Source organism: Habropoda laboriosa, unplaced genomic scaffold (assembly GCF_001263275.1).
Source record: "Habropoda laboriosa isolate 0110345459 unplaced genomic scaffold, ASM126327v1 scaffold107, whole genome shotgun sequence".
In the NCBI taxonomy this organism is placed as follows: domain Eukaryota; kingdom Metazoa; phylum Arthropoda; class Insecta; order Hymenoptera; family Apidae; genus Habropoda; species Habropoda laboriosa.
This window is the reverse complement of record NW_017100249.1, coordinates 1,398,632-1,424,451: the sequence shown is the minus strand read 5'-3', so window position 1 is coordinate 1,424,451 and position 25,820 is coordinate 1,398,632. Positions and strand designations below refer to the sequence as shown.

General features: G+C 45.2%; 1 protein-coding gene across 1 annotated transcript in view; it reads right to left on the bottom strand.

Moving 5' to 3' along the window:
• The window catches only part of LOC108572158 (POU domain, class 6, transcription factor 2), a 190,048-nt gene that overhangs the window by 39,962 nt on the left and 124,266 nt on the right, over nt 1-25,820 (bottom strand). Inside the window, exon 2 of the mRNA XM_017934355.1 lies at nt 10,251-10,298. Coding sequence (XP_017789844.1) covers nt 10,251-10,298 — 48 coding nt within the window. The remainder of the gene's footprint in view (nt 1-10,250; nt 10,299-25,820) is intronic.

Sequence of the window (25,820 nt, the reverse complement as noted above, 5' to 3'; positions counted from 1 at the left end):
GGGTTCTTGCTCTCTGTTTCAACGTTCTTCGCTTTCTTTCTATTATTCCACCAGCGCAACCCCTCGCGCTTCGAGAATTCTCCCGTCCCTTTTCGCCTCGTCAATGTTCCTCCCTTTTAAACGCGAACGCGCCACTTGCGTGGCTGGTTTCGGGGAGGCTTTTCGACGGATCCAAGCTTCCGGGAGTAACTTTCATTGTGTTAAGATTCCAATGACAGACCTTGTTTTTTATTATTTCTACTTTGTGAGTTTCTCTTCTTTTTGGAAGTGTAGCTGCGAAAGTTCATGGACTTTGTTCAGGGTAATTGATTGTGGTGGAACGGAGGAGAGTGTACAAGAGTGAGGTCGAGTATATGAAATGTTTAAAATTTCAGAGAAATTGTTAGCACGAAAATCATATTCTATAGCCATTTTAAATATTTCTACTTCCCTTCTGTGAGATCTTATCTTTAGATTGAGGATATTTGTGTACTACGCTACATTTACCTATCTCTGTTACTCTCACATACTTTGCATATTTCGATATATTAGGCTGCTACAGAAAAAATGACCAAAGTGTTGATGAAACTTTCAGCACATGCAATTGTAATAAAAGTAATACTCATTAATCAAAGTATGATCCCTGACTAGAGTTTTCACTGAAAAGTAACTCTGCCTTTCTGTCAGAATTTTGAGGATTCTGTGAGAAATTTGATCTTGATCCATTTGATAAAATTGCACATTTAAGAAATAAATATTCAGAAAACCTTCCACTCATAAAATCTGCCGCGTCACACGCAACAACGTAACGCAACAATTGCCCAACATATTCCACAGTCTACTTACTCCATTCATCTCGAGTGAAAAAGCTTCTGTTCTCGAAAGGAAGGAAAAAAACACAATTCGTTTAGGAAATTTTTGCGAGAAGTGGTATGATTACCTCTTCGAAACAGATTTCGCGGCAAGTCGAAAGTAGAGGGGGCTCTCGCTTTTACGAGCCGCTGAAAAATGGCTCACGGCGGATGCCGTGCCTCTCGAGGAGCATTTCGGGATATTATAATCCCACGGCGGTGTCATAATCATAATAACAACGCGTTAATTAAACCCGCTGATTTATGTGCCTTTCATATTGTAATTGCCCGCCGAACTCGAGTCGGGCCGCGCAAAAGCGAGGCAGAGAGCCCACGATCTCCGGCGATCTCTTGCTCGCGGAGCGGAGATAATGCGAACGAATTAATGAGTCAAGGCGCAATTAATATCGACCATTTACGCCCGTCGTCTTTCAATATAATCCCGCTGTCCCCGTTTTTAACGCAAGAAATCACGGAATACCTGTGAAATTTCGTGGGAGAAAATCGCGGACAGTCCTCGAAAGAAGGTTCGCTTAAATTTCGAATATTTTACTGTAAAATGAAAATCTCCCCACTGAGGCACAATTATCGAACGTTACTTTTCTCTCCTTAATCCAACACGTAACAGATTTCACCCATAAATATCATCCAGTTTCCACCTCTCCTTTTTCCCTTCTTCTTCTTTCGCTCCACATTCGAATAGTATATTCTCACAACTGGAAAGTATCGATCAATGAAACGATATTTTATTATCTAGCTCGCATTTACACTTCTAACACGACATTCCTACCCGAAGTCGTAAATACCGTTAGAAACGTAATAAAATAGAAACTTTCTACTCCCGAAGTGTTTTTTCAATAACGTCGCCAAACTCGTTCCACGCTTCATTATCACGCGATTGAAGAATCACCGGTGGTATCGGTGTCCCCGTAGAACGGTTTCCTCGCGTCAAAAGGCGAAACTTGGTTCGTCACGAAGCGGCGGCACACTCGAAAACAGGAATCGGTGGATGCACGCGAGTAAAAGGGGACGACGACGACGCCGTCGAGGAAACTCGATGCCAAGGCGAGGTGGTCTGAGAGGTAGAACTCTTCTCGCGGGCCGCGAATACAATTCATTATGATTTAACGGTGGCAAGGAAGCGTATATAGCGGGCGTCTGCGACGGCAAATCGCTTATTTACACCGTTCACGGTGTAATACGCTCGCCGGAGGCCATATTTAGTTTACCACCCAGCGGGTATAATGTCTTTTTAGGTACGTTAATTAACAGTATTCATTTTGCACAAAGGTTTCTAATTACGTACTGTACGGAGCCATAGACTTAGTGCCGCCTCCGCCACGGAAATGTTATGTCCCAGTTCTTGCTTCAACCTTCTCCGTCCCACTCTCTCTCTCTCTTTCTCTTTGCCTCACAGTCTGAGGGATGCGATGGTCGAGAATGATGGGGAAGGGTGAGATTGAGGAGTACGCGAGGATGGTCGAAACGCGGAATTAAGACGCGAAATCTGCCGCGTCAGCGGCCTGATGACACCGAACAGCTAGGGGATCGCGGTATACAGAGACGAAGGAACACCGAAGATCGTGAGTCGCGCATGAGAAGAGAATCAGAAACGGTCGAGCGCGGCGTGTTCGGGTCAATACTTGTCCGGCCGCCACAGTTAGCAGTCGCATTAATTAATTATAATTAAGTTTTAGTTGACGCGACTGTAGAGCGGCGTGAGGGGTAAGCAAGGCAGGTAGCTACGCGACTCGCATTTTGAGCATTACCGATATTATGCAGATTTCTCTACCCCCACCATACCCTAACATCGCCAACCCATCGTCGTCTTCGTCGTCGTCTTCACGCAAACAGCTCCTGGGTAGAGAGTAGTCTTTCTCCCTTTTGCTCCAAACACCCCACCACTTTCTCACCCCTTTGCCCGCCTGTATTCCACCGTCATCCTCCAGGACACGCTCACTCCTCGGTGCCACTTGCCAAGCGAGTCGGAGAATGAATTATTTACTTATTTACGGTACGTAAACGGAAACTCTGTAGTGCCTCGTTTCGTGTCTATAGCCAAGGAGGAATTAAGACTGCGAGCCTTGGACCCGCGAAATTGGCTGGAGAGGGTGACAACCACTGGACATCGTCGGTTTTCCACTCGGAAATTCCTGATTCTCCAGATCGAGGGTGACATCTTGTCGATGAGGAGTCTTTTGCTGGGTGATGTCAGTTTTATTTGGACAGTGCTGATTTTTTTTTTTAATTTTGGTAATTAGGGGGAGGTATTTAGTTCGAGCGACAGAAGACTCTCATTTCTTCATCAATTTATAATAGCTATTATAATAGAATATTTGCTCTTCGAGGAAAGAAATTCTTTTTAAATCCTAAGATAGTTTGGTGAATTTTTTTCGGTTCAATTATTGACCTTTTGTTTGAACTTTAATGCAAACGAAAAAAGAAAATTGTGAAATAGGACTTTGTGGACGCAATAAAATTGATGGCATTGGACAATGCTTTTGAAACGAGTGGAACGAATTTAAATTGAACGAATGTTAAACACATACATTCCTCACATTCCAAACACAAAAGGATCAAGATCACCGTAAAATACGAAGGACTATCCCTTTAGAAGGTGCAACTGGGAGCAGAAATTTTCATCACACGGTGATAAAAGATTTATTAGGATGTCTCAATTATTCCCCAATCCATCCCCGCTTCCTCTTATTTACTCTTCAGCGAACACGCGCCGTCCGTGGCAGAGGCTGTCGCGTCGAGCAAGTCATAGAATTAATTACTTATGTACACCGGATAAACGGGAGCACGCGCGAGTTTCCGTGCACAGCAGCGAATTCGAACTTCCCAAAACATCCTCTCAATTGCTCCAGATCGAACGAGCAAAAATACCATCACAAACGGTGCAAGAAAATTTGCTAATTCCTTACGGAAAAAGATATACTTCTTCCATCCAAGGTTTCACTTCCCAAAAAAAAAAAACAACTTTGAACATCCGTCAAATACACCCACAAAAAAAGACCAACTAACAAACACCGATTTCGATAAAACTTCTGTGTGATGCAGTTCGCGAAAAAATTTTCTTTCATCCTCGATGGTCTGCATCGAAGGGTTGAAAAAAATCCCCGAAAGTTAGCGGTCGACAAGACGCACACTTTCCGAGATCTGTGAAAAATTCGTGCAAAATATGAGCGACAGCAAGATCGTCGTATCAAACGCGTTTCCGTCTTCTTCGAATGCTTAAGGGCGCCGAAAGGGGTGAGAGTTGAGGGTAGGGGAGGCTTGGTAGAAACGACGCGAAGCGTAGTCGCCAACGCGGCAGCGTGCGCACGTCGTCGTAAGAAGCTGTTAATCTTCGGTAATAAACTGTATTTTCATTATAATACGGCATGAATATGCAACGGCGATAATGGCCTTAATATCCCGGCATGCATCTTCCTGTGCTTTACGAGCTGAGCCTCCTCTGCCGGAATTTGAGGCGTACTCACAGTGGATTTTGCGACGACGTTACCGCCGACGTTGCCTGCCACCGTGTGCCCTCAACCAGCCCTCACTCCTTACCTTGGATGGATTCGCGGCCCTCTCCCTCTGTCACTCTTCCACGGTGTTACGCGTTTTGCGAACGAATCGTAAGCGTTTCACGCGGTTATCCAAACGTCCTCGCTAACGACGTAACGAGGCTGGTTATTTGGACGTCGCGGCGCAAAATGCGGTTATAATTTTCACCGGCGCCGCGACGCTCTCTCGTTGTCACGCGACGCTCCGAGGAAGCAACAGCCAGGAAATGTTACACGGAAAATAAAGAAATAGCGCTCTTTCTGATTATTCTGTGACGTTTTTTTCTTTTTTTGACGGAATGATGTTGCAGGTTGAGTGCACTCAATGTTCACATTCCAACATTTTTTCGCGAATTTCTGTAGTTGTTGAGAATGTAGGAGTGACAATTATGTGAAATTTATATTGAAATTGCTCCAGGAATAAGGAAATCGTGATTCTTCGATTATTCTGTGAGTTTTTCAGGGCGGAATGATGTAGGCTGAGTGCGCTCAATGTTCACATTCCAACGTTTCTCCCCTACTTTCTATAGTAATTCGAGGACGTGAGAATGACAATTATTGTTCACGAATCCCTACTTTTTCTTCTGCTAAAATGGTACAAAGATTACATATTCCCATGTAACATCGCGAGATTTTCTGGTCTCCCATAAAATCTGCAATTAGGTCTTCAACCAGTTTCCATTCTCTATAATCTACACATGCTCTTTCATAGTTCACCCATAAATCACTAATTACAATTTCACCTCCATGCAACTAGCACAATTTTACAGCAGATCTCCGTTTACTGCAGTATTTTTTCGAAAAAGAAGCATTCGCTAGGATTCCAAGCATTAATTACCAAACACTGCAGCTTCCATACGACTAGGCAATTTATATCTTCGAAATCTGAATAACAATTAACTAGGTAACGGAGTGAATATCGATAGATCCTTGTAAACCGAAGTTTGTTCATCAATTGGCAATTAGCGAGTGGAAATCTTCAGCTTAGGAGCAGCTCGGAATTACAGTTAACCGCTTCGATTCGTCTTTTTAGAAACGCTCCTCGCAGAGCAGCAACAACATCCACGACGATCGTGATCCTAAATTTCCAAGCTGCTGAAGAAAGCCGGCGTTACGTCCACGGTGTGTTTCGTACACGTCGAGACGAGCGTTCGATCGGGAATTCGAGCTTGTAATGGGCGCGATACATTCCGCATCGCCGTTAATGCGGGGCAACTTAATGTAAGCAGCGAGCGAAGGAATAATAGTGGCCTAGCCTACGGACATTCATTTATCTTAGTTTATTGCCAACTGCGAGGAAACAAACACCGTTGGAATACGCAACGACGCGCCATTAACCTCCCAGTCGCTTTGCCGGCCTGAGCTTAACGGTTTGTCCTGTACTTTTATTCCGGCGGACTTTCTTTTCTGCTTAATAATGACTCGATGATGCATCGTCATTTGTATCAGCTTACCTAACTGCCTTCGAATCGACTTAACTATTCCGTTCCGTCTACCAAGTATCGACCCGTCCTTTTTTTTTTTTTTCGTCCACTGATTAGCTTCTAACTCTCTCTCCCTTCGACGATTCTCGAGAATTTTAACTTGTCTTTGATCCCTTCGCTCGGCTCGTTTCGCAGTCAGACGTTAAATCGTTGGAATCGACAATGATACGACTTGAAACGTCATTTAAATTTTAGGAAAAGAACGGTTTGAAATTTGCATTTGACTTCTGTTGAGAAATTCGAAATTCTCGAGTTAGACCACAATGTGAGTATCCTTCCTCGACCAGTTTATATTTTTCTAACAACTCGACATTCCTGGTAATGATTGCAGTTGATCGGCGAACAAGTAGATCGTTGAATTTCAAGCACCAGTCGTTCCAACGTGTAGAACGAACTTACATTCCGCGTTGAGTAGAGGAACGAGTTGACACAGATATTTTTGTGACATTCTAAATCCAGAGAAATCCCATTCACCCTGGCGGAACTTTTGTTCCACTCCTGCTATGTACATACGCAGATATATATTTTCTACTTCTATTTTTTCCTTTGTCGTTGTTTTTTGTTTCTTCCACCAGACCTTTGTTTTTCGCATACTTCATTACATTCCCGGCCGTTCACAATCGAGTTTACTTCACTGGCCTGTCGTCCGCAGAAAGAGTCAACCGAACAAACGGCCAAACAACCGATTCTCTAATTCACGAAAAGCCCGGCCTAACAAAAGATCGAGCGAAGTGGAAAGAGGAAGTTTCGATCGTGCGAGCGAGCTCGCGGGCGAGCGAAGCGACACAGGAGAGACGAAAATCGAACAGCGATCGGTTCGAAAACCGGCGGGGTAATTAGCGTCCATCGTCGTTTCGCATCGAGCGCGTTGTTCTCCGGCGAAACAAATTAGACTGTGGCGCGTCGCACGAGCGAATAAATTTAGGGAATGTTTCGGTTTTCGAACAGCGAACAGAGAAACGTGAGAGAGAGAGAGAGAGAGAGAGAGACGGAGTAGCATAGAACACACGCTGGAGGGAATGAAACGTGAAACAGGGGGGTGAAACGGGAAGAAGGAAGAAACGAAAGGAACGAAAACAAAAAGGAGAACAGAAAAACGACAAAAACGAGGAGAGAGAGAGAGTGAGAGAGAAAGGGGATGAAAAGAGGGAGAGATGGAGAGAAAAGAAATAAAGAGGAGAGCACGTTGGGGGTAAAAATCGGGAGGGGAAAAATGTTTCTGGCACAGGATATAATGGACGCATTGCACACGAATATAATGAGATTTTACAGTGCAATTCACATAAAGCATTGGAAACAACAAAAGCTTCGGGGCTGAGGGGTGAACGGGGCCGGAGGTGGAGGGCGGGGGTGTAGCGCGATAAAAATGCCTGCGCCTAAACACATTATTTCTACCGTAGCCCCCGCTTTTGCTTTCACCCCCATCCCTTGTCCTCCTCTTTCCACCACCTCTCCATCCCCCAGCTCCTCTTCCGCCTGACACCGCCTCACTCCCATTGCTCCTCAATCCAGATCCACGATCTCTGAATGCAGACTGTTACCCTTTCCCACCACCACCTCGAGGCCACTTGTCCGCTCACTTTTTATTCTCCTTCCTTCGTTTTCCCTTCTTTCCTCTTTTTTTTCTTTTCTTTTTCTCTCTCTCCTAACCGTCACACGTTTCGTTTCGAATATGCCCCTCTCCCGTCTCGCGCCACGATGGAATCAGGATCGCAGGACGTGTAAGCGCGTCTCATTAACGGCGCCCCGCGTCACGCCGTTCCCGTCGCGCTTTTCTTTTGACGAACGCGCGTCGACGAGTTGATTACCTACTCGAAATTGCGCGGCTTCAGCCTCGTGGAACAGAGAGAGAGAGAGAGAGAGAGAGAGAAAGAACGGAAGAAACCGCTGGCTGTACATCGTTCAAGATAAGAGTAACCTCGCTCTCGGACCGATTCTCGCCCGTTCTGCGGATAGACAGAGAGCGTAGGTTAAGACGGAGAAAAACGTAGGCGGTTAAGTGGGGGTTTGGACGTTCTAGCCCTTCCTTAGGCACGTCCCATGCGCGAAACGAGGTTACTCTTATTTTGAACGATGTATAGTGGTTCTAACCCTGCCTTAGGCACGTCCCATGCGCGAAACGAGGTTACTCTTATTTTGAACGATGTATAGGAGAGATATTTTTGATTATGGGTGACGCGGGCGATTTAAACGCTGATGATTCGTGTGAAACGACAGAGAGATAGAGAGAGAGAGAGAGAGGGGATCGAAGAGGGAAGAACAGAGAAAATTGTCCCGCATAATTCGATGCGTTTTTTTCCATCGAGTACAGGGTTTCGACTAGTTAGGGATGGGACGATGGAGAAAAAAATGGACACTTTTATTCGTCGGGTTCGAACACTTGGTGGATATTTCTGTTGAACGTGTGTATCCGTGATTTATGCGGATAAAAATGTTTGGCCAGGATGAATGGGACCCGCACTATGAACGATTTTATATGAAATATAAAAGACTAGATAGAGAGACGTTTGCACCGGGGCGAAGCACGATAGCGCAGAGATTCGGTATCAGATACGAGTTCTAAGTGTATTTTACCAATTTTTCTTCTTTTTTTTTTTTGTTCGTCGAATTTATCGTAACGGTACAATGGTTCCCTTCTTTTTTTTTTTTATCGACGAATTGATAGTACAGGAAACGTGTGTAATTAGCTGAACGAAGATAAAGGAAGCAATGAACACGACGGCGGCGGTGGAGGCCACGGGACCGGGGATTTCAATTTTTTTCGGGGAAAAATCACGCCGCCCGGATGGATCCGTTGGACAAACAAGTGCCTAACTCTGTCTACCTGTTTTTTTTTCTCTCTCCCCCGAACCATTTCCGGACCTTCGACTCTGAATACCCTTTGAACGCTGTCCAATAGGGAGTGGGACACGCTTGAAAGCGAGCGAACAGCTAGAGGGACCGCGACAGACAGAGATGACAGAGAGGAAGAGGAGCAGAATGAACGCGGTGAAACGAGTGGGATGAATAGGAGGTGGAGGAGAAAGGGTAGAGGTGATCGCGAGATCCTGTGTGACGAACAGAGAGAGAGAGAGAGAGGAGGAGGAAGGTAAAAAAGATTGGAGGGTGCGTTTTGTCGCGGCGCCGATAAATTTTGAATGCACCCGCCGGCGGAATTAGTAGCCTGTTGGGTAATGATCAAAAAAATTATAAACAAAAGATTCCACGGATGGCGAGCCTTTTTCGTGGATCAGCGAGGCAAGCGGAGAACGCTTGCGAAAAAAGCTTTGACGGTGGCACACGGTTCCCACCCGACCCGGCTCTCATTGGTGCCCAAACCTACCGGGCACACTATATTTAAAAATCGGCGCGCTCTCCCGGAAACTTTCTCCACAAAGGGTAGGGGCCAACCGTTTACATCGAGTTTATTAAAATCGACTGCTCGCGGATGGAAACTGTCAACGTGTGACGACGCGTCGGCTTCCGCCGCCCGGAGGATTCGAGCTGCTTCCTGGTGTCCGTTCGGGTGTCTTCAATTTCGTTCGACGCGGCATGGGATCTTGACGATTTGAGAATTCGAAATTTTCAATCTTTCGGGTTTTGTTACGTTTGGAATTTTGGATCAATAAATTTTTGGGTTCTTGAATGATTGAGTCTTCGAATTATTGAACCTTTGAATCCTTGAACATATTAACCCTTGAACCTATGAGTTCTTAAATTTTCGAATCTTCGAATCTCTGAATCTTTGAGTCTGTGAATCCATGAATCTTTGAACCTGTGAATCTACGAATCTTTGGATCTTTGAGTCTTTGAATCTACAAATCTTTGAAATGATGAATGTTTGAATCCTTAAATCTTTGAATCTTCGAATATTTGAAGCAGTCAACTTCTGAATACTTGCAAACTCTTAAACTTCCGAAATTCCGAAATTGCCACACTCCATGCACAGTTCCGTCAACAATATCGATCTTCAAGCGCCTCTTCCACTTCTCCATCCTTTCATCCCACAAATCAGTCCACAAGTACCTTCAAAAAATCCTACATCTCATGCAAAACCCCATCTCCCACAAACAAACCCAAATCCACGCAACACTTCCCCATTACTCCCCAGTCTTACAAAAGATTGCGCAACCCCAGTCTCGACCACCAATCCACTACATTTATCGCGTGCATTACAAACTTCGTGGTCGAAACACCAGAACCTACGAACCCCAACAGGCGACAAAGGTGTACAAGCAGTATACAGGAGCCAAGAATAAAAAAAAAAACAACAAAATAAAAGAAAAAAATCCTATCACGTGTACATATACGTACGTACATATATATATAAAACAAAAGTACAGACACATAACGGAGGCTCATCCCGTAGCCTGCGTCAGCTTTCAAATGCGATTGATACGTACGGTGGATGATGCTGACGCCGGTCGTGCTGGTAAATCCGCCCACCAACGCTACAGACAGAGAGAGATTCATTATTTTTAATTAAACAAAACAATAATACGCTTATTAATTGATTAATTAAACATCACGTATGCATTACGTTGTTCCATCAACGGCCGCCGTCTGTTAATCCACCCCTTTCGACCCCTTTCGGACGCTCGCCGCTTATTACGCCGACTTTTATATCCACCGACGGAGAGTTTTCCAGCAACGACGCACGAAAGGGGCGTCAGAGGGGCGGTTAGGAGGAGGCGGAGGTGGTGTGGTGTGCTGCGGGTGTGTCGGGTGGCGGCGGGGGCGAGGGAGGCGGCGATGGAGAGGAGGGAGAGAGGGAGAGAAAAAAAAATTTCGTTCGCTCGCTATCATTGTGTTTGTCCGGTCGGCCGTGATCGCGACGCGGGTTTTATCAATACCGCCGTTTTCGGCGGGATAATAGCCTGATTTTTTTCCCGCGCCGCCGCGTTCGCCACTCCTCATCGATCGGCAAATTTAATGAAGTTGTATCAGTTGTCGACCAGCCACGAGTTTTTCTTGCAATTTTAGTAATTAATTTCTCGATTTAGCCATTGACGTCAGTTGTCGACGCTCCCGGTGGTTCGGTTGCGCCGGCACTGATAAATTTTAGGGTGCACACGCGCGTAGGTATGTCTGCCTACGGGAAACTCTACGAACATCCTTCGACGAACGTCCCTTTCCTTATTATCAATTTTCGAAATATTCCTATTTTCTTTATTGTCAACGAATATTTAAAATGTACCGGAGGAACGATACAATTTGTCAAAGTACATCGACGATAAATAGCCTCGATCGGTATAGAGGAATAACAGGTAGAAATGAAAGATAGGATGGATCGAGGTGTAATTCACAGCAAATTCCATCAATCGAGACAAAAGAAATAATTGCAATTTTTATAACAACGATATGTAGTCCACCCATTGCGTAACCCGTTCTTTCAACAATTTCCTTCTTCACTCCGTCGATAAAAATGTGCACTCCTTTCTACCGCGGTGCAACTAAATAAACGCGATTTCACCATAAAAAAGAAAAAGAAATAAGGGAGGGAAAAAAGGAAACGAGTGGGAAGAAAGAGCAGAAAAGTTAACTGCACAAAGTTTAACAGCTATTCAAGAAGGTGTGTATATACATATGTACAGAGAGTAATGCCGGGAACCGTTTCGCGGCGTGCATCTAATTAACGTCGATCGCGACGCGTTCGCGCGAGTAAAAACAGTGGAAAAACGTCGTTTCACCTTAATATCGTGAAAACGATCACGCGGCACAATGACGTTTGAGACTGTAACCAGCTCATAATGGCGGCAGCGGCTCGCCGTTGGCCGCGATAATAACATTAAGCTTTATTTAGGTGAAATTCAACTTTAAAACGTGACTCGCGGTAATTATGCGAGAGTGAAACAATGCCCGCTGGTGGCCTGGCCTCGCATGATATACGTCTGCGGGTTTTTGCAAGACAAAGGCGTTTTATATCGCGCGCATTCGCCGCCCGCAACTTGCGCGCGGTTTTGTGCCTTCGGCCACGCGCGTCACAGGAAGTTTATGCACTTCACGCGCGCTATGTCGTGCGTTTGAGAAATGCCTTACAAAGCTCACGTTCCTTCTCTCTTTTCATTTCTCCCTCTCTTTTTTTTTAATCGCCCCCACCCAGAGTTCGGCCTGCTTTCGTTTCTAGGCCGGAATATTATGTGAACGCATTTACGCGCCACGGTTTTGCTTCGGATATCGCGTTCGTTTGTTTCTGCGCTTTTTTCACGTTCGCGTGTTTTCTGAGGAGAAACGTTCGAAGGCTGCTCGCGTATGGTGTGCGGAGGAAGAATTATTTATCTCAGAAGTAGCAAGTGTGCTATTTATGTGTTGCATTGATTTTTGGCTTGTGCTGCGTTGCGTTAATTCTAAGACAGCTGATGCCGGGTCAAATGTGACCCAGTACCGAAATTATTATTTTACTGGAATTTTATTGTCCGCAATCACAAAAGTTCGGAGTATCTTTTATTATTCCTTTCCTTAAACTTTGTTAAAAATAAAGCGACAGCTTTATTAGAAATTCAGACTAATCAAGGTTTTAGATTTACTCGAAATATTGCACTTATTTATTAAAATAATATTACGAAAGTAGCGTTTAAGGTTGGAATTGGAATTGTGATTCGACTGAGTTCTTGCGGGATCAATTGGACAAGAACGTGAAATAAATGCCCAGCTACAAGCTTGAGGCAACGCTAAACCGAAAATAATCGAATTGACAGAGTGACAAAATTATGTCAAGCTGTCAAAAAACAAAAGAGAAGATACTTTTGCAAAAAACACTTTCATAAATTTGTCTAATAATTCTAAAAAATAAGTACATTATAATTATAATTTCTGTAGCTTCATGGCTACAGCAGAATAACATTTTCGTTAAAAAAATTGATTTACCTAAAGAAAGCTTTATGCTTCAAACATTGTAGCACTAATGTATAACCATGAAAAAGGTTCTAGAAAAATGGCAATTCCCATGAACGCGTTGATACAGTGAACACATACACACACTACCGACCAAAAGTTTGGAATCACCTCCCACTTTTCATCGATATTATATCTGCTGCTAATTTTTTATAGATTTGAAGTTTATCTAAATTCTGCTCTTATCAATTTATCTCATATCAATTGATTCGAATGATAAAAAATTCTCAATGTCGCTGACTTTTTTTCTGGAAACTTTTGTGTAAATTGCAACACTCAGTGATTCCAAACTTTTAGCCGGTAGTGTATGCGTCGACGCAACTTAAGTTCACATTCCATAAACGAAAGAATGCTACACATTCCACATTCGCTTCAAGTCCAAACAACTGATCTTGACAGACAAACTTAAAAAGACAAACGAACGAACAAAGTGTACATCGGTTCAACGATAGAATTTTCCCGAACGAAGGAAAAGCCGGAAACTTTCTTAACGAGGCAATTTTTCTAAAGAATCATTCGTGAAAATATACATAAATTTGGCGCGCGCGGTATAGTTTCGTGGACATTCGTCGACCCACAAAATTCCACCGCAACTTCCCTTTTGCCCCGAGAGTAGTAAACTTTCGCAAAAGCACGGAAAGGGGAGAGCCACAGCGGTGCAGCATATTTTTACATATTGCGAACTGATGGAACAAAGTTCCTCTGTACCTCATTCTCTCATTATCCCGGCCATAATAAGCATAATAACAAACGTACGTTTTACCACGCATTATTTATACAAAAAACGTTCAAAAGCACGGTTTTCGCCAGTTAAATACGGTTCAGCCGCTCAAGGGTCTGGCGGCTGGGCTGTCGCACAATGAGACACACCCGTTGAAAAAGAAGAAAAACAATCTCCACGGCAAAGGGATCAACAAAGGGCAAAACACATGGAAAACCAGGAGGCGACGTGTCCGCGCGCGATAGTTTTTAATATGTAGTATTAATTCTAACGCGGAATTACTTTGTCGCGGAGAAGTAATGAGGGAACCCCGCAAAAAGCATCGACGTAACGAGGCGAAAGAAAAGGAACGCGTGCCGCATGTTCTTTTCTCTCTCTCTCTCTCTCCCTGCGCGGGCGTTTCGCCTTATTGTTATGAAAAGAAAGAGAGAGAAAGAAAGATTCGCTTTCTTCTAGCAGCCCGGCGGTCGCTTTGGCCGCCGTTTGACTTTTCTAATTACGGATTCGAGTGTTCAATTGGAACGCGTTCGCGGAAGGAGCCGCAAAGAATGTGTCAGAAATTATATAACCCTCTTTTATATTTTCGCTCTTTCTCTCCCCCGTTTTTCCTTTCTTTTCTCCCCCTCTCTCGCTCACCTTTTTTTTTTTAAATAGAAGCGCGGCAGCGAATTTAATTACAACGATGTCCATACAAAGTTTTCTTTCAGGCTGACTGTGGAGCCACGTTAATTAATTACGGAATATAAACGCAAGTTCCGCGCGCTTAGTTACTTACGAGGTCTGAGGGAAAAAGAAATTAACAAGACGCGATTCGATGAATTTTTCAATCCGAGAAGAAACGTGGCGAGAGTAGCTGTGCAACGATCTAACGAGAGTATAAAAGGGAGAGAAAAGGAGGAGACGAGAAAGGAGGGTTTCTTCCCATCTCAAATCTCGTCATTTTTACAACGTGAAAGTTACACAATTTCTAGCAACCTAATTTTCCCCGTACGATCGAGGCGTTTGTAATACAGGCGTTCCTAGCCGATGTTCAGTAATCTCGCAATTACTACTTGCAACGATAACGCGTTTCAAAATAACAGCTTTTCACGGCGACCCTTCGACGAGCTAACCGTGTCGCTATTGTTAAGCAATATCCCTAATGTGGTGTCAATTCATAAATAGCCGGACGCCTATACATGTACACGAGAGCTGCGCTGGCCAATGCGACATTGCTGTAAATGACGACCATCGACGAGGCTGTATAACTGGACGTTACATGGCCTGCACATAAACGTTGTCCCCCACCACATCGTGGACAGTAATTACGCGTTATGCGTTCACCGGCAATTCCACCCTCCGTTGAAAAAGAAAATTTTGCTGCGTAGAGCAGCGAATGGTTACCGGTAAAATCTTCCCCGAGTATTGTCATTTTTAAAATAGCCCAATATCACCGGGGGGGATACTCCAGAATCGAGTGAGAAATTATAGCGGAGACACGGTGGGTAAAGGGTTGACAAACGAATTCAAAGTTTCGATGACTTGAAAATTTTAGGAAGTTACGATGATCTATTATGTGTTCTACTGTTTCAGTGTCCTTTTGTGAGTACTGAATGTTCGAGGTGTTGTAGATACTTGGGTTTCGGAATGTTTACATTGAGTAAAGTAATGATAATTCGTTGTATCATTATTCTACATTCTTTAGCTGAAATTTTCTACCTGTCAAAGTGTCTCAAGATATTTGGATCTCCTCACGTTTCTCTGGATTTAACCGAATTTAGAGTGACCTACATACTCTGCAGGGCCCCAAAAAGTCTAATTTACCTAATTACACAATGTCTTTGAAATTTCCCTTCATTTGTCGCGAATGTGAAAAAATGTCAAATTAGAACAACTACACCCACTACACTCTTAATTCTCCAAATCCCAAAAAACACAGCTATATCCTCGAAAATATCTACAGAAATGAAAAAACAAAAGTATTCACATACCGAAGAATCCCCATAACAGCCCTCGAAATCTGAACGAGCAGAACGCACACGTTCATCCAAGCATCACCTCTCCCCCTCGGTGCTCGCTATCGTGTCAACGACAAACTAATTTCCAGTCTCTCGAAACCCTAATGGCCTGGGGCGCGCTTAATTTGCGCGGCCGCGGAAAAAGTTAGACGACGCCGCCGTCGCTGCCGGTGCCGCCGCGGCGTAGACACCGACATGGCAAATTTGTTTATCGGCATGCGAGCCGGCCAGGGCATTAATACGCGGGGCGTCAGCGATAACCATTCTCAATATCCATAATTATTATCAGCGGCGGGGACTGTTGGCAGCCCCCAGAGCGCGTGCACCACGTGACTCGTTCCCGTCGAAATAAAATGACAACGTTCATTTGCAAATGCACGAAAGTGCATTATTTTTATTGGGTTTGTTAGTAGCCGAATCGTCGGTGTATCACTACTGTACGTGTGCTTGTGCGTCCACGCTCATCCTACGCATACGGGCGTACAGCTATAGTATGTATGTATATAGTACAACGCGATCGAGACGAGAAAGGGGATGATCGTGTGCGTGCGAGCGCACGCGTCAGCTTCGTTCTACAAGCCGGCTAAAGGGAGTGTGACAGATTCGCTGGGGGAATACCGATGGTTCTGCTCGTTTTTTCCTTCTCTTTCTCTCATCGACATTTTTTCTTTCTTTCTTCCCTTTTTTCCCCCCGCCGTTCATTCTCTGTTTCATTTTTACCGTAGGACAGGGAGGAGGAGAGTAACGAAAAACTGCGTCGATGTTTGGCAACGATCCTGGGTGCCTCACCCCCCTCTCCCTCCGGGAACGAATCGACGTGTCACAGGAATTTATCTTAATTTATGGAACGGAGAGCGGAGCAACGGCGCGCGCGGCGGCCAGCCTCGAGGAGAATCTTTTTGTTCGCCGATTAATTATTCCCGGCCAGTCGACGTCGATCTCGCTGTAGCAGAATTTTAATAACTTTGTGCCCCCTTTTTCGCGGCAACGAGGGGCGGTTTTCTTCGTCCTGGTGACGCGAAATTGATTGGATCGCGGGCCAAACGACGACGACGACGACGACGTCGTCGCCGCCGCGACCGGAGACCGCGAGAGAGAGAGAGAGAGAGGACATGTGCGACCACCGTCCACTGGCGTATTAATCCGTGCCTTGCAAATTCTCGAACGATTACGAGAACACACCTGTGATGGGATATTTGAATATCTCGGGGACGTGTTATCTCACGTAGAATCTCGTGATACTTTTACGCGGAGGAAATATTCTGAAATGTGGTTGTTACGTTGAAGAGTGTTATCCAAGGGGTGGTTACAAAACAGGCGTAACCTAAATTGGTATGTAATTAGCGTTTCGTTATTAACTTTCTAACGATATACAAGTCACTTTTCCCTCGATCTATTGTTGTTATGCGTTATTACCACTCGGAGGGAATGCAACTTTCCGTGTAATTCAATTTCGATGAATTTTCGAAAACACTTTCATATGTATAGGTTTCGTATTATGAAATGATATTATGTAATGATATATGATTCGTGAGTTTCGTATTATGAGTTGTGCGGTTCTTTCCATTACCGGTGGTATGATATTTGTGGGTCATTCTATGAGTTGTGGGTGAATAACACGTGGTAGAAAGTTTAATACGAATATATTTTATAATAACAATTGCACAATAACGATAAAGGCACATAAACTCATCAACACGTGGTAGAAAGTTTAATACGAATATATTTTATAATAATAATTGCACAATAACGATAAAGGCACATAAACTCTTATTCTTTCTCGCATATATGCTCTCGCACTGTTTGTTATCATCAACAACGCAGTTCTACTGTTTACTCGCTGCTTCTCTCTAGGACACTGACTGTTTCCCCAATCTCGAGTCGATTCGAGTGTCAGCCATAGATCATGTCTAGCTTAGAACGTTCACACAAATTCAAAACAGACACACGACATTCACGCCATCACTCACAATGCAGTTTTTTCCATTCCTCGTGGAATGATATTTGTGGGTCATTTTATAAGTAATGAGGTACACTCCATTCTCGAGGGAATGATATTTTTGAGTGATCCTACAAGTAATGTGACATTTTCTATTCTTGAGGGAATGATATTTCTGTGAGTGATCCTGTAAGTAATGTGCAACATTCCATTCTCGAGGGAATGATGTCTGTGAGTGGTCCTATAATGAGGTCGATTTCATTCCCGAAGGAATGATATTTGTGGGTCATTCCATGAGTAACGTCACATTTTCCATTCTCGAAGGAATGATAGATTATTACGAAACACCTACACCCAAATAAGGAACACAACCACCGTGATAAAGAAGAATGCCAGAAAATTATGCAATTTTCCACAAAACTACTTATCGCTAAACCAGCTAAATTTCGCCTCATCCCAAAAGTTCACTAAACAAAAATACCGCGTTACTTCTAGAAAACAACTCGATATTTCCCCTCTCGCGAGCGCAATCGAGAGTCGGTGGAATTACATCAAACACCGATCCACGGTGTTATCATCGCGTGAACAGTCCGCGCGCGAGTCACACGGTCGAAAAACAAACGCGAGCAACGCAACGGAACGGGCCGCGCGCTGTCGGCAGCCGCGAAGCCCCGTGGAAAATCCGTTAATTGAACCCCGTCTCGTTACAAGTTTCTCCGACAATACATTCCCGCTAATCACGACGATATTTTCGCGACGGTCGGGCCAGCCCGGCGGCGTAATTAAAAATTCATACGACTGCTTGCTTCGCCACAGGATCGCGAAAGCAGAAAGGGGGTTAATAAACGGAGGGCGTCGTTGGAACGTGGCAAAAAACCACAGCCAACCCACCCGACACCAAACCACCTGGACGCGTAGTAGACGCGCGCGTTTTACACGCGCGTGTCTCGCCGCGACACACAAAACGGTCCACAGCCAAGCCGCCAACGTTTTAGGCGAGCGTGGTCCGGTGGCGGTGGCAGCGCGATTTCGAGAAATCCCGCGGTTTTTGCGGATTATCCTGGCCTCTGCACACGTTCCACCCACGGTTCAGGGGCGGGGAGGGGAAAAAAGCACGGCACGAGCGGGGTAGAAATCAACGGTGGTCGGCTAGCGCCACTTTTCGACTCGGCTATGCAAATCGCCGGAACGCGCGACGACGATTACGCTACGGTTTTGGCGTGTGAGCGCGAGAGCGAGAGCGAGCGAGCGAGCGTGCGGCAAACCGACGTCGTCGGGGTTGGAAAAAAAAAGGAACGGGGAAAGGAAACAAAAAAGGTGGTTTGCCTGGCTGGCCTCTGTCGGTGCACACGCGTGTACAGCGATGAGAGGGACGAGCGCGGAGGGATTGGCGCAACGTGAAAAAAGTCGCGAATGTTGTAAAAATCCGGGACCGCCAATCGGGCGCATTGTGTCCAGCCGGCGAACAATACCGACGGCGTTCGGGTGACTGGCGCATTTTCCTGCGAATTGGCCGGTATTGTTGGATTTTTCAAATTGTATTTTTAGCTTACGCAGCGACAAAAATTGCCTGCCTGCCGCCCGCCGTACGCTCCTTTCGCCGCTCTGCCACCTTTCGTTCTCGTGTCTATTTCGCGAATGAGCTTCTGTGCTCTTCGAGCGTCACCTTGAGGTTGCTTGTTTGGGAGAGTTTGACGATTCATTTGATCGCAATTTAGACTTTCTTTTGTAATGCAAATGTCCCTTTAGGACAGCGAGATTTCGATCTATCGCGCAATAGGTTTGATTTGTGGCACTGCTTTTTTTGTTCAGTATTAGTGAATCTTCTGTAAACCGATTTTTCTGCGTTTGTGTGAAGAAAGATTGCAATTTCGTTTGAAGAAAGAAAAATTAGTAATTATTGTAAAAAAATCGTGAAATTGTTTTTATAATGATACTTGAAACTCGTGACATTTAGAATTCCTTGAATTGAAAAAGTAAAGATTGAGGACTTAAAATTCGAGATTTCGAAATTTACAGTGAATCTAATTTTTCTGTTTCCTAACACTAACTTCCAAGTATTTCCGAAACACACGTTCCATATTCAATTTCAACCCTTCCACTCAGAGAACAGTACGCAAATCTTATCCATTGCCACCGTTTACGAAATATCGCGCAACCCCAAGAACAGTCTCATACATCACGAAACACCCACGATCCCACTCTCGTCAACTGGCAACAATTCAAAGAAAAAGGACCAAAAACCACCCAAATCGAGTCGCCAATAATTAACCAAACCGTCCTCAAACGACCTCCACAAAGAACACGCCATATCCCAATGAAAGAAAAAGAATCATCGTTTCCTGTTTACAACCCCGTTCGATGAGTTCGAAAGAAGAAGCTCGACAAGAAATCTGCCACCCCCTTTTACGCTACAACGGGTGAAGCCCCGATACAAGGAGTCGCGGTACAACCGCTTGTCTGCACCGGGCATTCCTAGAACAGTAATCTTATTAAATTTACATATTAATCAACGGATTTTAATTATCCCCAACCCCCGTCGAGCGAAAGGAAGAGAGAGAGAGAAACGAGCGGGGGGTAGAAGAGAGGCTTGCCGAGGGAAAGGGGTGGAGAACGGGGGTCGGTGAAGAGTGGTGGTAAAAGAGAGACGACCAGAGAGAGAGAGAGAGAGACAGAGAAGGTGAAGGAGGAACGATAAGGGGTTGAACGAGACGAAGGGAGAAGGTTGAACTGTCAGAGAATGTTAGAGTGAAACAGAGAGACAACGTTGGGATCAGGTTGAAAAGAGACGAAACACTGTTCGTTCGTTCAAGAGAGAGAGAGAGAGATACAGTTAGGGGAATGGGTGAGGTGAGTGCAAAGGGTGAAGAGAGACAGGTAGACAGGGGGAGAGGAAGAGAGACAGCTCCACCCTTGTGCGGCGGTAGCGGTAGCGGTGGCGGAGACCGAGCCAGCTCTCGTAATTTACATTAATCCAATAATTGCATGGAGGTTTCCTAATTAGAAATTCAAATGAGGTGGTGGCAGGCAGGCACAGCCAGCCAGGGCTAGCAACTCAGCAGTGGGAGAACACCATCGCCACCGAGCAAAGTCCGTGCACATCGGGCGATCGTACGTCGACTGGCCCTGGCCTAACACGAGTTCGGGCGATGCCAGGATGGGCGTTAAAAGCTACCGGAATTCTCGAAATTCGGATCCGATGGTCCTGTTACGTATACCCCTGGCCAACCGGCTAATGCCCGCCTGTAGACGCCCCCGACCTACCTAAGCCTCGCCTTTTAATCATTCCCCCCCACCCGCCTTACTGGCAACCCTCTACGCGGATCGAACGGCGTAAAAATTGAATCCTAATCTGGTTAAGCCTGGTCTGGATTAAACGAGACTAGAAACGAAGAAAGAGGGTTGTTCTTTTTCGGCGAAGAAGTAATTAGGGACAACCCTGGATTATTATTACACAGGTGTGATTATACGCAGTTTTTGGTATCTGAGTTTTAGATATGCAAGGTGGATTTGTTTAGTAAATAGATAGCTAATTTTAGGATAAGAAGAAGATTGAATGTTTGCACTGCACGGCTTCCTCATCTGCAGCAAATTAAGCGAGTAATATTTTTCACAGTAAACGAGGAATGTACATTACTTGTGATACGTACAAATGGTGTTTCAATTCCCGACTATTTCAATTACATCAACATTAAATTAACACGAAGAACCTAAAAATTTGTCAACACTTCACCGTTCACTCGAAGGATCAATTTACGAATGATCAGAAATGCGACATTTCACACTACACGATCCGACACCTTTCCTCGAACAATTGCCAGAATTTTTTAATGTCCACGGTCGAAAATTAAAATTGTACAAAAGTGAAAAAATTATGAGAGATAATGTGAAATTTTTCGTGCGTGAGAAAAAAGAATAGCGCATGTTGATTTTGCCACTTGGCGAAAGAATCGGGAAGTGGGACAATGAGGGAAGATTCAGGAGCGAGGCAGGCATCGGGCGAGAGCAATTTCAGTGCAATATAACGTTGTCCATTGGTACGTCCCGGTGCGTGTGGTCCTTTTGTTGTCCCCGGAGGGATCCCTCGGCAAACCTAACACGTCCCTAATATCGTCACAGGTTCGTCCCTCCGTCGTCACCCAGGGCATATCATGGCACACGGTCGAACCGTCTCTGATAGTCCCAACGTGGCCGATTAGCAAAGGTGTCAACCTGTGAGTGCGACGCGTGCATATCATTTGCACAAGCTGTCGCTTATCTTTCTACCCGGTAATGTGGGAATCCCCCCTTTTCGCGGGTGGATAAATTTCCAAGAAAAGGACCACACCACGGGAAAGTTAAGTTCGCGTGGAACAAAACCACACCTCGGAAGAACGAAACGCTCGAAAATGACAATTCCAAGGAACGTCCGATCTTAATCTGAACGATTGTAAAATGTAACGTTCCTCTGGGAGTGTAACAGAGGCACATCACTTTTACGACTATCCCCACTTCCACGCGAGGAATACGGCCTTTGCAACTTTATTCGCCGTGATAAAGGAGTACCCACCTGGCGCAGGGGTTCTCATCGCGACGAAGATGTAGTCGAGGAGAAAATATTAAGTCTTCCAGTATTTTTTGCACTCGGCAAATGTACTAATAAGTACGTGCTTGGTCACCTATTTATTTACAATGTCCTCTATTTTAATTAGCAACCTAACTTAACCGGTTTCCAAGGAAGAAGTCAAGGACTTAATTTCCTCCACAATCATTAGTTAAAGAAGTACGATTCTTTTGAAAATTCTTTTTGCAAAAAACACCGACAGGTTCTGTGCCAAACTTTGCATAGTTAACCTCTAGAACTCTACAATGGAACCTAGACACTCCACGTTATCCCGATTCACAACAATTGTCCCTTTGGCAATTTACGATAATCGACCTTCCACGAATGCTTCTCGCCCAGATACAAGAAGCAACACACGAACAATACAATCCAGTACACAAAAAAGAAAGATAGCAATCGAAAAACAAGGAAAGGAGGTTCTTTTCACACCGAAATCAGTGGCAAACTTCCAGCAAAAGGTCTGAAGCTTGCACTGATTCCAGGTCACCGAAGAGATCATCGTCTATTCCCATTGCGACAGGTCAGCCGGAGTTTCGTCGAAGGAACTCTACGTGCAATTATGATAATGGCGACCGTAGTCGAGCCACCTAACCCGTGCTAACTCCGTACGTTAGTTCTGGTAGTTCTGATATCGTCTGTGTTTAAACAGCCAGGCGGTGCTGCGGCAACCGTCGTCGTTGAAACGAAGAGGGGTGGAACTGGGGGCTGGGGTGGAATAGTGAAGGTAACGGGAAGACGGGGGAGTGTTAAAGGGGGAGAGAGAGAAGAAGGACAGAAGGGGTGGAAACGGGAAGAGGGGGCAAGCTGGATGGCGGGGTACGGAGGCTACGACGGCAAATCTACATAATATAACCAACTATTGTTCAAATAGACGGCGCTCCGCAGATTCAATTACCATTGTGATACAATTAATGTTGGGAATTTCATCAATTCGAGTGCCGGGCACGGCTCTTACATATGCATAGGAGAATCGAACGTGGTGCAGATTTCGTTCGCGAAGAAAGTCGACGACAAATATTATTCAAGCAGCTCCGGCTCTAATCAGCCAGCTAGGCCTCCCGGGGGGGGAATTCGGGTGTCTAGAAAACGTGTCTTTCGACAGAGTGGAACACTATGTGATGCTCGTTGTGTGGACGTATATAATCAGGATAATCGGCGGTGGTGCACGACGACGAAGAAAATCGCGTGGGAAGATGTGAGGGAAGTTAGGTTAGGGTGGAAGTGATAATTCGGCGGTGACATGGTTAACCCTTTGACGTTCGATGAGAAGACGAACATTTCTTGTATCGACAAATAATTACGAATATCTGTCAATTGTATAATTTTAAATTGTATTAATTAATAAATATCTTTAATAAAAATTCTGCTGCATTTCTTAACCCCTTGCCTTGTAATGGTACATCATAGTTGAGACATAACAAGAGAAGTGTCGCATTTTTAACGAACTCGAAATTCAACCCCAAGATTCAATTCGAAATTACCAAATACAAACTACACAGGGTGTTTCAATTTCTTTTCACTTAGCACGGTATCGCAGCAGTAAACAGCCAAAATAAACGTATGTAGCGATGGTAAAATGGCAAGGTAAAGGGTTAATAAGGGTACTTCCTAAGTCAAGAACTGAAAGTGGTCTCGTTTCAAACCCAGGCAACCACCGGTTTACCCAGTAAAACCACTGCACCTCGAAGACTTAAAAAAGCAAGAAAAAAGAGAAAACTAGAAAACAAAGGAAAATCGTGAAAAAATCGAAAGAATCCCGAACGCGTTCGATCTGAATCAGCAACGAACAAACACCGAGGCAAAATCCTTTCGCAAGCTGGCTATCGGCTGTAAGCGGCGAATTCCCCAAGCAACGTTCCTTGAAACATTAATCCGCCGGAGGTTGTATAATCGACCCGTATGCACTGTCGCCGTGGTTATATTCGACAATTATCGTTTTCACCAAACATCGGCATATTCCGTCCGCCGAAAATCACGACCAAGGTCTACCCTCATCGTTATTACGCAAAAATGATAACGACGCGTTATTCAATTAGATTATTTTCATGGGACGCGTAGTAATTTCATTGCGTGCGACGGGCAAACCGGGTGGAAATCGGGGGGTGGGATACGCAGGGGCAGAGTGAGGGGGGGTGGTGACTGTGGCGGTGGTGGTGGAGGTGGAGGAGGTGGTTTTGAGTGAATTGGCGAGCTGGACGCCGGAGGCGGGGCGATGTAGGCGCCACATCATTGCTGGACGTTAATCGCTGATATCGTTGGCCGAATTAAGTGGTATATCGAGAGCTTTTAGAATTAATCGTAAACCGACCGCGGCCCGAAAACAGATCGTCCGTATCAACCGGGCTGATTTCGGCCCCCCCTGTGCAGAAATTGAGAACCGCTGACCTCGGCTCGCGTGCACGGATCCATATAAATTCTAATTCCGCAATCAGCGGTATATATCCAAGATAGTTCTAGGCCGATCCTAGCCGGCTAATTCCAACTACCTAACAGGGCGCTCGCGCCCTACCCTCTACACCTTCTTATATTCGCCCGACAGTTTATAATAGCCATAATCAACGGTTATACCAATCCCACGATAATAATTACGCGGAGAGAGAGAGAGAGAGAGAGAGAGAGAGAGGGCAGGCAACGCGTGAAACTTTCAGCTTTCGGCCCACCGTGTGTGAACTACAACCCCGTGTCTCGTGCGGCTAATTCGCCGCCACACACGCGTCGTCCTAGGACGACGACGACGACGCCTGGCCCGTTTCTCTAACTCCTTGCGGTGATTAAATTTCATTTCGTTCGCCCCTCTCTCGCAGAACGTGTCGAAAGAAGAAGGCACGAGGACAGGGGCTAAATACTAGCTAGTTTCAAACCTGTACACACACGGCGAGCGCGCTCGCGCGCCCTTAGTACGGTTCTCTCCGTACAAACCTGGGTTAATAACTTCTCCAACTATCGATTCCACCTTCTTCTTCTCCTACGGCAGGTGAATGTTTTATTTCGTTTAGCAAGCGCGCGACTTGCTTCCCCTCGATTCACCTGTACTTTGACGTTAAAGATAATTAAAAAAAAAAGATGGGAGAACCAACGACTAGACCGTTGAAAAAAAAAATTGTCTTGCATAGCGAACCAACGTAAGAATTATTCTACGTGTGGTGCGTGTGTTTTGACGATTCGAGAAAATGCTACTATAATGATATACTGCACACGTCGAAAGAGACAGAGTTAGGTATATACGCTGTATTCTGTTGGCGCGTTGAAAGGGGGCACGGACCTTGAATTATCGAAAATAGGATGGATCGATTCGAGTCGAAGCCAGCCAAGTTTACTAGATACTTGGTGGGGACGAGAAGGGAGCAATTTTCATCCCCTCCCCCCTTCGTCTCTGGGCCCCCGCTGGTCTCCTAGAATAATCGATCGTATAATTATCGTGATGTACCTGCTAATGCCGCGAAAATCAGCCCCTCGTAACATCCGCCGTGCCGTGCAGACGGCGGGTTAAGCGTCGGTAGTAGGAGCACATGGTAATTATATCACCGACTAATGGATATAGTTAATTGCTAATTATGAGGCCTGCCGAATGATCGATAGTACCGTGAAGCATCGCGGACCCCCCCTTCGCCGCCATCCCCCTTTCCAGCCCTTCGATCGTTGGTTGGAAACGACAGGGAAGGGCCGGGGGATTACCAAGAGTGTCATTCTGGCCTATGCTCCGCTACCCTAAGCCTGCCCCTGTTCGTTCTCGCTCTGTAAATTAGGCTACGTTCGCCGGTGATCAATAATTCCAATTGATAAACGATCTCTGACGGTTACCGGAATTCTAAGGGACCC